The 12,333-nt window shown below is 48.2% G+C and overlaps 1 protein-coding gene across 3 annotated transcripts in view; it reads left to right on the top strand.

Annotated features, from left to right (window-relative positions):
* Positions 1 to 6,328: 6,328 nt before the first annotated feature.
* FNIP1 (folliculin interacting protein 1) overlaps positions 6,329 to 12,333 on the top strand; it is a 121,283-nt gene continuing 115,278 nt past the window's right edge. For all 3 annotated transcript variants that reach the window (XR_013229262.1, XM_077326871.1, XM_077326870.1), the window contains exon 1: positions 6,329 to 6,549. Coding sequence is in view for 2 of the 3 variants with exons in the window: in XM_077326871.1 (XP_077182986.1) it covers positions 6,344 to 6,549 (206 nt within the window). In the remaining variant the exon portion in view is untranslated. The remainder of the gene's footprint in view (positions 6,550 to 12,333) is intronic.

Genomic DNA, 12,333 nt, shown 5'->3' with positions numbered 1-12,333 from the left:
CTCCCTTTTGCAGCCCCTGCGGAACTGTTTGTGGTCCATCAGGGCCCTGATCTCCTCTGGGAGCTCGTTCCACCAGGTGGGGGCCAGAATGGAGAAAGCTCTGGCCCTGGTTGAGGTCAAGCGGGCTTCCTTAGGGCCAGGGACCACCAGGAGGTTGGAGGTAGTAGAGCGCAAGGCTCTTTGAGGCGTGTAGGCGGAGAGGCGATCCCTCAAGTATACTGGGCCCAGACCGCCTATGGCGTTAATTTTTATGTGTTATTAAATACTTTGTTAAACATTTATCAGGTGATATGACCATATATTGTCATGTCAACCCACCCACCCCTCCCAAAATAGCCAATTGTGCTGCCCTGCCGGGCTGTTCCAACATGGCTGGGTGTTTGTGCCAGAGTAGAGATCCTGCCAAAGGTCAGAGCCTAGTTTGGGAGGTTAGGAGACAGGGGAGTCAGAGTCTACTGTAGAGCAGGGCAGGAAATTAGGTCAGGTGAAGCTGGGGTCAAAGAGCAGGAGCATGGATGGTAGGCAATGCCAGAGGTTGAAGAGCCAGGAGTTGCAGGAACAGAGCTTTGCCATGGCGAACCAGAACAGAAGTCTCAGGAGACAGGCCAGGTTAACACATACATTGACCCCATTAAAAGTCTTGCCTCAAAGCTCTGCTGAAATAGCCAGAAGCCAGGTGGGGTAACCCTCAGCCAGAGGGCCTGCAGCTGGAGCTAACCCTCACCTGAGGAAGGGGCTGCAGCTGGATCCCATCTACCCTGACAGGAGCTGCCAAACACGCTGATCTTCTGACAGCTGTCACAGTAATTGGCCTCCTCCAACGGTGCCATTCAGGGCTTGCAGGAGCCATAGCCTGAGGCCGCCAGTGCTGCTTCTCCAGTGATTCTTCTGGTGGCTGCTTTATTCAGGGGCTTGACTTAATATGGCTGGGTAACAGCCTGGCTGGGCCCAGGCTGCTCATCACCAGGTAGGTCAGACAGCTCCTGGTCTGTCTGAACAATTGTGAAAGACATATATTAACCAGCTGACAGATTTCCTTTTTTGCTTCGTTTGGACATTTTGAGGAATTGATAATTCTTTTAGCTCCTAGTCTGTGGCAGGTAGGTCTCCCGATGCCTCTGGAAGCTCTTCTACCTCCGGACCGCCCCCTGCTGCCAGATCTGAGAAGGCAGGCATGACACCAATGATGGGCCTTGAGGGGTGGGGAGGGGCCCCGGGTGGGTGTATACACAGCTATCCCTACCAACCATATTCTGCACAATCGCACCATTTCAGGGGGGTTCTCAAAGCCTGAAGAATGTTTCAGGGGTTTTTCACTGGTAAAAAAGTTGAGAAAGGCTGCATCAGCACTAATGTAGAAGGCAAGGAACAAGCTGGCCTTACCTCAACTTATTTCCAAAGCTTCCTGGGTGTTTTAATAGCAGGGGGATTCCATCCTTGTCACCAAGATTTGTGTAGTGGAGAAAGCAACAAACAAAATGGCACTTATGCATCTTGACTCTATTTCTGGCAGCTAACCCGCCCTGTCCCCCATTAATGCTGGAGGAAATCTCAATGTATCTGAGGAAGTATGCATCACACACACTAAGTCAATTCTTGCTTATACCCAGAATTAAACTGTGTCTGTCTTGGGGGTGTCACTGGACCCAAACTTAGTTCACACATCCATTTGTCTTATTCATTTAGTTGCTCTGGCCGTTAGCATGGCTTATATTTTAGGCAAATGAAACCTCTTTCTACCATATTTGCTACATCCTGATTAATCCTGGACTAACATATCAGTTCTTGGACATTTTTTTTGAAGTGAGGAGGGCTGGGTTGTGTCCTTTAATGCAGTGGTCCCCAACCTTCTTGAGGTTGAGGACTGCCTCCAGGGGTGGGGGACAGCTGGCGGCCCAGGTGCCGCTCACACGTGGCAGCTGCACGTAAACGTACAGGCACAGTTAATGTACATGTGTGTTTTCACCACCAGCTAGCAGTGATTCGCATGTGCAGAGTTGCCGCGCATGCACGTTTTCGTCAGCAGGGGGCACAAATGCACATGCGCGTTTGCGTCGCTGGCATGCTGGCGGCCGTGCCTGCCTCTTTCCCCCCTCTCTCAGCGAGCAGCTAGCCGGGCCGCGAGTGAAGCAGCTGCTTCGCTCGCGGCCTGGCAAGCTTCTCGCTGCAGGGGGGAGGCAGGCGCAGCCGCCGGTGGCCTGGTACTGTGGCCTTCTGGGCCGCGGACCGGGGGTTGAGGACCCCCGCTTTAATGCATAGATGACTGTCATGGACTTTCTGTAACATTTCTCTGTGGAAGTTATTAAGTGTTGCCACCAGTGTTCCCTCTAAACTCTGCATAAGTGGCCACCCATTAACAAGAAGCACCCTGACCTGCTTAGCCCAGGCAAAGCTGATTGTTAGACTTCAGAAGCTAAGCAGGGCTGACCTTGCTAGTATTTGAATTGGAGATCTTCAAGGATTTGGATGGAATTTTTCCAAGGGTCATGATGTGGCGGCAGGCCATGGCAAACTACCACTGAATATGCCTTGCCTGGCTCCAGACAATCCGCACCTCTCCTGGCTACACCACACACACCTGTTCCACTTAATATTTCTGGTAAGGGCTTAGAGGAGGAGCTTGTCTCATGTCTTAAGAGCCACTCACCACAACACCCACTCAAGGCAGCTGTCCTGCCCCAAGTGCCTCCTCCTATAACCAGCTTGCCTGTCTGTCCAGTGGCCAGCCAATCGCCTTCTATCCCCCACCCTTGACCTCCCCTCCTCCTTCCGCTTCCCTCCGAGGCTCAGAGTCTGCAGATACTTGCCGTGTGAGAGCTGCCCCTGCTGGTGAATTCCCTAACAGTGGCCTGCATCCTTTCCAGGTCCTGGGGGGAATGGGAGGCCGTCCATAGAGTTCTTCACACACACACCCAAATTTAGCGCCCGTTGTATTCTTAAATTCAACGGGCTTGGCCCTTAGTCATGTGATAATTATACAGGAAGCCCCGTTCAGCAATAATCTGGAGTTGTGTAGGGTCTTGCATTTCCCATCAGTTATATTTTGCTCAGGATGCGAACTGAGTAGCAGGAAAAATTACAGAGAACATTGATGACCTCTGTTCTCCTTAAAAATAGCTTCATCTATCACTGTAAGGTCATATGTACAATTCAAAGAGTCATTGATCTTCAGATGTCTAGTCACTTTAGTTTCTGGTCATTGACCAGTCACACCTTGGATCAGACTCTACAATGCTTTATTACTTTCTCCTTTAATATGTTTCATTTTTTATTTGCCTCTGGAACTGAAAATTGTATCCATATAAACTTTCACTTGAATCTAGAGCCCTCCCTATGATCCACTCCTAAGAGCGTTCAATATTTCTAACTTTACATGGAGAATAAAGAGACATAACTTAAAACTGAATATAAACAGAAACTAAAAAGCAGTACAGCCCCTTTTAAACCACAGGTGTCGAACTCATTTGTTACTAGGGTCAAATCTGACATAAATGTTACTTTATCAAGCTAGCCATCTGTGCTGTAAAATTTAATGCAAGGGACCAGAGATATAAACTTTATAAAGGACACAAGCAAACCTAATTAACACTATTATTTTTATTAAAAGTACAAACAAAGGCAATTGATTCTTACTGGTTCAAGCAACTGATTTACTGGGGAACCAACAAAAGCGGCAATAAATCATATCTAAGTAGATTTTTTCCCCAAAGGATACCATAAAAAGGAAATGGTATCTTACCATACAAATTAGTAAATTTGTATATATAGCACATTTAGGATATGAGTGATCATCCTTGGAAGTAAATGAGGTCATTTTTCAGCACCCACAAATCAAACATGGCCACAATCCATCTACTGCTCTTCGTTTCCTATCTTCCTATGTCCTACCTCTGAGGATCTCAAAGAGGCACACCAGATGCCCTCCTCCACCACCCCATCTCCACCACCCCATCCCCCCTGTATGGAGGGGCAGGTTGACTGTCCACAGGTAGGCCACAGGGTCCTGGCTCAGGAGGACGGGAGATCTGAACCTAACTCTCCCAAATCTCCTCATCTCCAGTTTTCACCCTTCTTGCATTTCCAAAAGGCTTTATGGACATGCTATTTCTGAAACCTCCAAGGAGTGCTTTTTGTCCTTCATCTCTTTCCTCAAAGCAGCAGGTGTAAGACGGCCCACTTGCCTCCAAAATGATATGCTGGCCCTCTTGTCCTCACTTCCCTACTGGCATCATCCCACTGTGAGCTGAAGTTGGAGGCATATGCCTCCTCTTCCTCTGCTTTCATTTCCATTCCTTCGATACTATTTTATATCAGCCTCTTAGCCCAATCCCCTGTTTCTATTTCTTGACAGCCTTGACCACAAACACTTCACTGCATTCCTCAGCTCACCCACTCCACCACCACCCCTTTCTTCCTTACCTTCTTTGCACCAGTTGCTGGTGAGCCCAGTAAGAGCCTGGATGGACTAGTTCTGGCTCCCCGGCTGACTCCTACTCTAAATTTTGTTCCAGCACAAACTAAGGCTATCTGATCTTGGGGCAAGTCTTTGAACTACCATTTCCCTAATTTTGTTAGGAGAATGTATCTAAAATGTAAATTCCCTCACTTCCTTAATTGCAGCATGCATTATATAATGACACTAGATTTAAAGCCCATTTTATATTTGAATAAAATGGGCGCTATATGGCTCTTGCTTCCCCCGCTCCCCACGTCGTCGGTGTGGGAAGGGCGCGGGAGGGCCTGGGCCGTGGTGAGGGTACAGGGCCGGTATTTGCGGGGAGTGCTTGTCGGGAGGGAAGGGCGATGGTTCACTGGCGGGAAAGGAGCAGGGCGGCCACGTCTTCAATGCGGCAGCCCTGCTCCTTTCCCGGCAGTGAGCCATGTGGGGACAGAGTGTGGGCACGGAGTCCGGGGCGGGCCAAGTGGCCAATTGGGAGGCGCACTATGCGTGCCTCCCAATTGGCCACTTGGCCCCCGAGTTTTTATCCCTGAGTTTTTATCCCTAACTCCTCCCCAACAGCCCTTTCCCTTTTATTTAATCCGCTCCACATGAGCGGTTAAAGATAGTTGTTGGACAAAATACTTGAAATGAGCTTAAATTATGCTTCTTCTGTGATAGTCGATATATAAAGAATGTTTGGACACTGATGTGCATATTAGGAGCAGACCTTATGGTTGCCATGGGAATACTGCCAAAAACAGCTGTAACAAGTTTTTCTCCTTCCCTTCCCTGCAGTTATTTACGTAGATCTGAAACTAACTTAAGAGTGCATCCAACTATTAGTTCAATATGGCAATAATAATACCTGCCGCCTTTCAAAACACAATTCTTTCACTGTCCAATCTTTGAAGGGCCTAGAAAAAGACTAAGGTGAACAGTATGGCAAGGCTTTGTTCTTAGCACTGCAATTTTCCCTTCCCATAGAAGTGAACGTCAGTGGGCCTTTTTACATTTATAGTGAAGCCACCACAGAAGTGCATTTAGAGGAACTGTTGATGTGGAGCTGAATTTGCTAGCGATATCATCCAATGCAATTAAGTAGGTGAAGGTCTTCCTTGTCTCGTGCTTGATTTTGTTTCTTGGTCACATGAGGAGACAGAACCATAGGCGTTAGCGGTTATAAAGATAGATCTTATCCTCCTATTTTATCAGCTTGGCACCGGTGGCAGCCGCTTGTTTCACCACCCTCCTCAATTACTCTAGATCGCTCACACAAAATGAAAAAGCATTTTCTTTTGGTCCCACGTGTGAACTCGGGGACACTCCATTGTCTCTCATTAATGCAGAGATCTGCATCTGGGCAGGGAACAAAACCAAACATCAACCCCAGAGGGCAAAAGTGCTGAGAAGAGATCCAAGGTTAGTTTCATCGCCATTGTGGTAAAGAACGGCATATATACATCGATGATGCATGAGTTGAGGGGGGGGGCGGGAGACAAAAGGAGGCGGCAGCTGCTGAATCATATTTCTAAATTGCTCGTAGGCGAGTGTGTGTGTGTGTGTAGGGGAGAGGAATTCCTGTTAGAAAAAAGAAAGCCAGCTCGGAACCAGATTTGGAGGTGTTTCCTTTCTCCGCTTGCGCCCCGCACTCCGCTTTCTTGTAGCGGCCGAGCCCGCCAGTGCGGAGAGCGGGCGGCAATCCCGGCGCCCCTTCCCCCTCTCGATCCGCGCACCAAAACATCCCCAGCGCCGCGGCTCAGCCCAGCCAAGCAGAGATCGCTGGGTTCCCCACGTGCCCTCGGCCCCGCCGCCAATGGGCGGCCGGGGATCCCGAACGAAGCCCCGCCCCGCCCCTCCCCTCCCCTCCTGCCGTGGCGGCTCCAAGTGATTAATTTCTGTCATATGACTGTCACACCGAATGGAGTCGGGTTCGCGGAACTAGCTGGCCGCCCCAGCCGCGCGGCCAGATCGGGGGCTCCGGTGTGGCAGCAGAGCCTCACTCGCCCGCCCAAAATGCCGCCCACCCCCACCTTGTTGCAGAAGCTTTTCAACAAGAAGAACGGCTTGATTTCCCCCTGCAGGGAGCTGAAGGAAGAGTGCGTCTTCAGGTAGGGGCGCTAGGAAAGGGCGGCAGGACCGGCTGGCAGGTAACCTGCCCGGCCGTGGCGCAAATCGGGGGGACCTCTCGCTGCTGCTGCTCCTGTGTTCGGGGGGGGGGGGCTGCCAGTTTGGGGCTTTTGCCGCGACCCCGGTTCCCTCGGCAGCCCTGATTCAGAGGCTGAACTCTCCGTCTGCTCCCCTCGCTAACCCGAGACTCTGGGCTCGCCTTTCTCTCTCGGCTGCTTCCCCGCCGGCCTCCCCCTCTCCCTGGAGGAGGGCTCGGCTCGCATCGCCCGCCTTGGCTACGCCGTCGGTCTTCCTTCGAGGCGGAAACCACTCGGCAGCGCCTCTTCGCCACGCGCCCAAACTTCGTGCAACGTTGTTAGTTGGTTTTCCCGGGGAACCTCCCTTCCTGCCCCCGGCCCAGACTCCTGCCTCCTTCTCCGCAGGGCTCTCCCGTGCGTGCGCGGCCGTGCAAAAGCGGCTTTGCCTCACGTGCCGGAGTTGCAAAAGAGAAACGACCCCAAAAGCGAACCACTTCCCCCTCTTCGGCTTCTTCCTGGCTCCTCCGCGCGGCGGGGAGTGGCGGGGGCGACGAGCAGGAGAGCGCCTTGCCCCTTCCCCAGAGGGCAGCTTCGTTTCTGCCTTTGTGTTGGCCGAAGCTCTGAGACGGCGAATTCAATTGAAATCCACATCCGAAAGAGAAGAAAAAGATGCCAGTGCTGCTGGCTGTCCTGCAAGTGGAAGGGGAGGGTTTCTAGCTAGTGAGTGCCACCTTAAATGTTAAGGAGGGACAGACAAGGGAACTGCGGGGCTGCCAGGATAGTGTAGAATTACCAGAGAAGTCTGAGGGAATCTTGCTCCACAAAACCCAATCTGACCAAGCAAGGCTACCCAATAAAAGTGTGCAAGCCAAAGATGCTTCTCCAAAAGGTCTTTCTGCCTCTCCTTTATTCTGCCCTTAAAAGTAAAAAAAAAAATGCCATTTTTAAAATCATCAGGGTTTGTGATGACTTCTCTTTTTTGGTGATGAAAACCTTAATTGCATTAACAGACATTTTGTCATTTATATTTGTGTTTGGGGAAGAGGTTGAGAGAGGATGTGAATTGGTTAACTCGATGAAAATTGAGGTCTGGTGACGGAAAATCAGCCAAAGCTGTTCCATATGTAAGTTGTAAAAATGGTTCTGGGATTTGGCTGTAGCTTGATTCATTGCAATGTTTCTTGGCTGCAAGTCATACTCATTTCAGTGGAATGGGCTACACTTTTGTACACATTTATTTGGGAGCAAATCTTGTGGAATTCAGCGGGACTTGTTTCTGAGGGAACCTGTGAAGAAGCCCTTTGCTGTACAAAAGGGTTCATATGACTTGTAAAATTGCAGTTGAAAAACAGAATAGAGAAATCCTGGCTCTAGATCAGTAGTAGCAAGCTTTAATGACACAGTATGAATTAAGAAAGTAGTTGTGACAGTATTCACTTGATTCACTTAATTTGAGATTCAGGAGATGTCTTTCTAGTGACCCGGCCGCTGCCCGCTAGGTGTTGCCCCCCAAATTTACTTTGACAAGGATTTTGCTATTCCCACAACAGGTCTATTTGCTCTTCACCACTTGAACATTTCTGATTGCATAACTACTTCCTTCGGTTTGATTATATGTCAAAACAAAATAGAACGCCCTAGGGCTATTGTATGGAGGCATGGATCAGCTTTGTTTAATGGAGAATATAACCACGGTATTACTTTGCTCTGATCATTGACACTAACTGTTTTACTCTCTTGGTTCTGTTGGAGCAGGCGGAATTAAAAGCTAGGTAGCAGCGTGCTGGTTAAATACTTTGAGCAATTTATAGCTCCTGAGAATTACAAATTTTGCTTCCAAACATGAAGGGCTTTCTTTTATCTCATGGTTGCTAGCTTCTAACATGAATTTCTTCCTTAACTTGGAGATACCATTTTCAGAACAATACTGTGGAATAAGCATGAACAAAGCAGGAATGATGTATGACATCTGCTTGGTCTGTGGAAATGATATGCACATCTGGAAGTATAATGTACAGATGAACTGATCACTTATTTCTGTGGTGATCTTGAAGCTGATCAATTTGGTTTGAAGAATGGTGAAGGTGGCCCCAGTAAGCAAGTCTGACCAATTATTGTTCTCACCATGAGGAAATGTACATACATATATAAAACATAAACAATTCTGTAGGGCTTACAAAACGGAGCTCTTCTGCCAGGCTTCCAAGTTCCAACTGACGACCAACAATGAAGGGCCTCCTACAGCCTAGACTCATCCCCGTCAGGCAGCCCCATTACCTAAGCACAGGGCCTCCTCCTTTTTCGATTACTACAGTTGGTCATGTTTCTAAGTTGAGTCATGTTACTGTTCACATCTCCCCAGCTCCTTTCCTGGCTGCGTCCCCTCTCCCCGGCCCCCTCCCATCCCAGGCTCCCTGCTTCGTGGCAGGGAAAGGAGCTGGCCCACCACGTCTCCCCAGCTCCTTTCCTGGCCCCGTCCCTTCTCCCCGTCCCCCTCCCGCCCCAGGCTCCCTGCTTCGCGGCAGGGAAAGGAGCTGGGCCGCCACATCTCCCCAGCTCCTTTCCTGGCCGCGTCCCCTCTCCCCGGCCCCCTCCCATCCCAGGCTCCCTGCTTCATGGCAGGGAAAGGAGCTGGCCCGCCACGTCTCCCCAGGTCCTTTCCTGGCCGCGTCCCCGAGGCCTGCACGGAAGGCTTCGCCGCCCGGGCATCTACCTGGTGTATCTGCGGCAGTTGAGTGAAGGCGGGGAACGTTGTGGGGTGGTGGGGGGTCAGGAGGCACTGTGCACTGTGCGCGCGCCTTCCCATTGTCCCCTTGGCCCCAACTGACAAGCGGAAGGGCCAATCGGAAGCTGCTTGTCTCCTTCTGATCGGCCCCTCTGCTTGTCAGTCTGGGGCCAAGGGACCAATCGTTGCCCCCCCATCCCAGACTTTGCCCACCCCCACACCCCTTAGCCTTTTATTTATACCGCAGAATGGTGTAAAGATGTACACCATCCCGAGATGTCAGAGTGAGGGGTGGTATATAAACTGAACAAACAAACTAATATTCCAACTGGTTTTGTGTTACCACCTCTGTGATATTCTAAGTCAGTCTTTCTCAACTTTTTTAACATTGAGGAAACATTCTTTAGGCTTTGAGAAACCCCATAAGAGGTGCAATCATGCAGAATATGGTTGGGAAGCATAAATGTGTACATGCCCACCCATGGGCCCTCCCCTTCCCACCATCTCCAGGCCCATCACTGGCCATTTTTGGAGGGCAGTAGGCGGGTTGACATGACCACATATCACCCAATAAATGTTTAACACATTTTTGAAATATATAAAATATTAATTACTCCCATTTGGGAAACCCTTCCAGGGTTGTCAGAAAAACTCAGGGTTTCGTTGAAACCCTGGTTGGGAAAGCCTGTTCTAAGTGGTCCTGGCTGTATGACTCTGTAGCTGAAAATTTACATGCCGTGGGATATCATAAAAGGTTGTCTGTCTGTCTGCTTTTTTGGTGAGAAGGTAAAGTGTGCCCATGGTTTTTTCTTTTTAGTGAGGATAATATATATATTTAAAATCGGACATGCAATGAAATGAAACATGCATGATTGCAGGGTGTGTTGTTGGCTATTTCTAGCATTCTTTTTTATTAGAACATCAGTTGCCACCTGGGAATCTCTTAATGACAGCCTGAAGAAACAGCTGTGTAGAAGTCAGCATAGACACATACAATAGACCTAAATGCTGCTAAGCTCTGTGATGTGTTCCATGCTTCTTTTGGGAACAGATGCATTTAATTTGAAATAAGAACTACCCACAATTTTCCACATACCGTGTACATTTAACACCTAATCTATCAAAGAAAATTCCTTTCACAGCTTAGTTTTAAGGTTCTTGCTCTTAGATTATTTAATATTAGATTAGATTAGATATATTGTCACCTATGCTTTGGAAATATGTGCAAAATGTTATACAAAGCATTTTGGAGGGAGCTAAGTAGTTTCATGGATTTATGTTCTGAGGTCCTCATGGTTGTAGCTTTATCTGTCTTAACCATACTATTAGTTGGATGAGGTGTGCTACCTGATGATTGAATTAGGTTTACCATTAAAGGAAGCAAATTGCTTTTCCTGCACTTGTTGCAGAATTTGGGTTTAGAATTAGGTACCCGTCTAGCTTGATCTGGATAGGCCAGGCTAGCTCAGTCTCATCAGATTTCAGAAACTAAGCCTGGTCAAGCTTGGCTAGGATTTGGATGGGAGACCTCCAAGGAATCACAGAGCTGGAAGGGGCCATACAGACCATCTAGTCGAACCTCCTGCTGAGTGCAGGATCAACACTTTCCACCATCTCCCATCTAGCTTAGTTATCTGCTGTACGTACCTGAAATATACCTTGGTGATGTTTGATGAAGGCCAGTTTCCTCAATCCTTCCCTTTGTCATCAAATGTTGCACTCTTTCATGGAATCTTGGAACTAAGTAAGAGGCTTATTCATGATTTCTTAATTGCTCATAGTTGGTACTCTGTGCATAAACTTGGGAGTCAAGGGAGAAGTCCTTTCTATAATCAGATTTTCAATCGTGTATATGCAGGAAGTGTGTTTTGTACACTAGAGTTAGTAGCAGTTATTTAGTCATGAGCTGAAAGGAGCCTCCATGTTTAGAGGCAGTATTGCTGCTGCTGCTGCTGCTGCTGCTGCTGCCAAACTGAAGCTGCTGTGAATTTGCTGAGACCTCTGCAGGGGGGAGAATGATTTGTGATCAGATCAGATTATTATTGGTCCTTAGTAAAAATTACATTTTTATTGTATAGTCTTTTACATCTCCTAACTTTTTAAAGATAGTAATGATTGCAGAAATAAGTATTTCAGCCAAGCCCATTCTTTCTCTTCCAAAGAAAGAAGAACAAGACATCAGTTGACCTTCATGAGTATAGGGTCTTCTTTTATTTAGAAGGATCACTTTCTTAGGAGAAATAGGCTTGTGATGCAAATACTTAGGGCATTTCTGCACATAGAAAAAAATAGTGTTACACCAGTGCCATGGCGTAACGCTATTAAATAATGTGCCTCCAGTCATTCCTTACCTCCTGGCTTTCTCCCTTCCCTCTGCTGCCTTCTTGTGCTTCTGCCTCTGTGAGGCTGAGTTAGATGTTAGATTTCATATCAAGTCCAAATATGAATCCTGGCAAATAGGAAAAAATACTTTGTATCAAGATGGCAGCTGTTCAAGATGATAGGTAGACTGTTTTTGGCAGGTTGACAATGCTTTGTGACATAAAATATGTTAAACATACACACAAAAATGATAATTTTATATGGGCTGCAATTCAGTTTAATATTGCAATATACTATAGTATTATAATACTACTAGATATTAAGCCCGCTGTGGCCAAAATACAGCAGGCCCTAGCATGATGGGTGGGTGGAGGGATGGGGCAAAGGAAGGAGGAAAAGAAGAGAGACAGAAAGACAGAAAGAAAGGAAGGAAGATAGAGACAGAAGAAGAGGGAGAGAAACAGGTAGCCAGAAAGAGGCAGATGGAAGAGAGGGAGGAAGGGAGAAAGAGAAAAACAAAGGGAATGCTGGGAGGAAGGGAAGGATAAAGGGAATGCTGGGAGGAAGGGAGGAACAGAGTAAGGTAGGTGGCCTTGGGACCTTCTGCCGGGCCCAGGGGCAGTCTCGGCTGCCCCAAGGCCTAGCAGAAGGCTTGGGACGGCGGTGGCAGGCTTTGCAGCCTACAGCCGGGCACAGGAGCA

The sequence above is a fragment of the Paroedura picta genome, chromosome 3 (genome assembly GCF_049243985.1).
Source record: "Paroedura picta isolate Pp20150507F chromosome 3, Ppicta_v3.0, whole genome shotgun sequence".
Classification (NCBI taxonomy): domain Eukaryota; kingdom Metazoa; phylum Chordata; class Lepidosauria; order Squamata; family Gekkonidae; genus Paroedura; species Paroedura picta.
The sequence above is the reverse complement of the archived record's forward strand: the minus strand, read 5'-3'. Positions and strand labels throughout refer to the sequence as shown.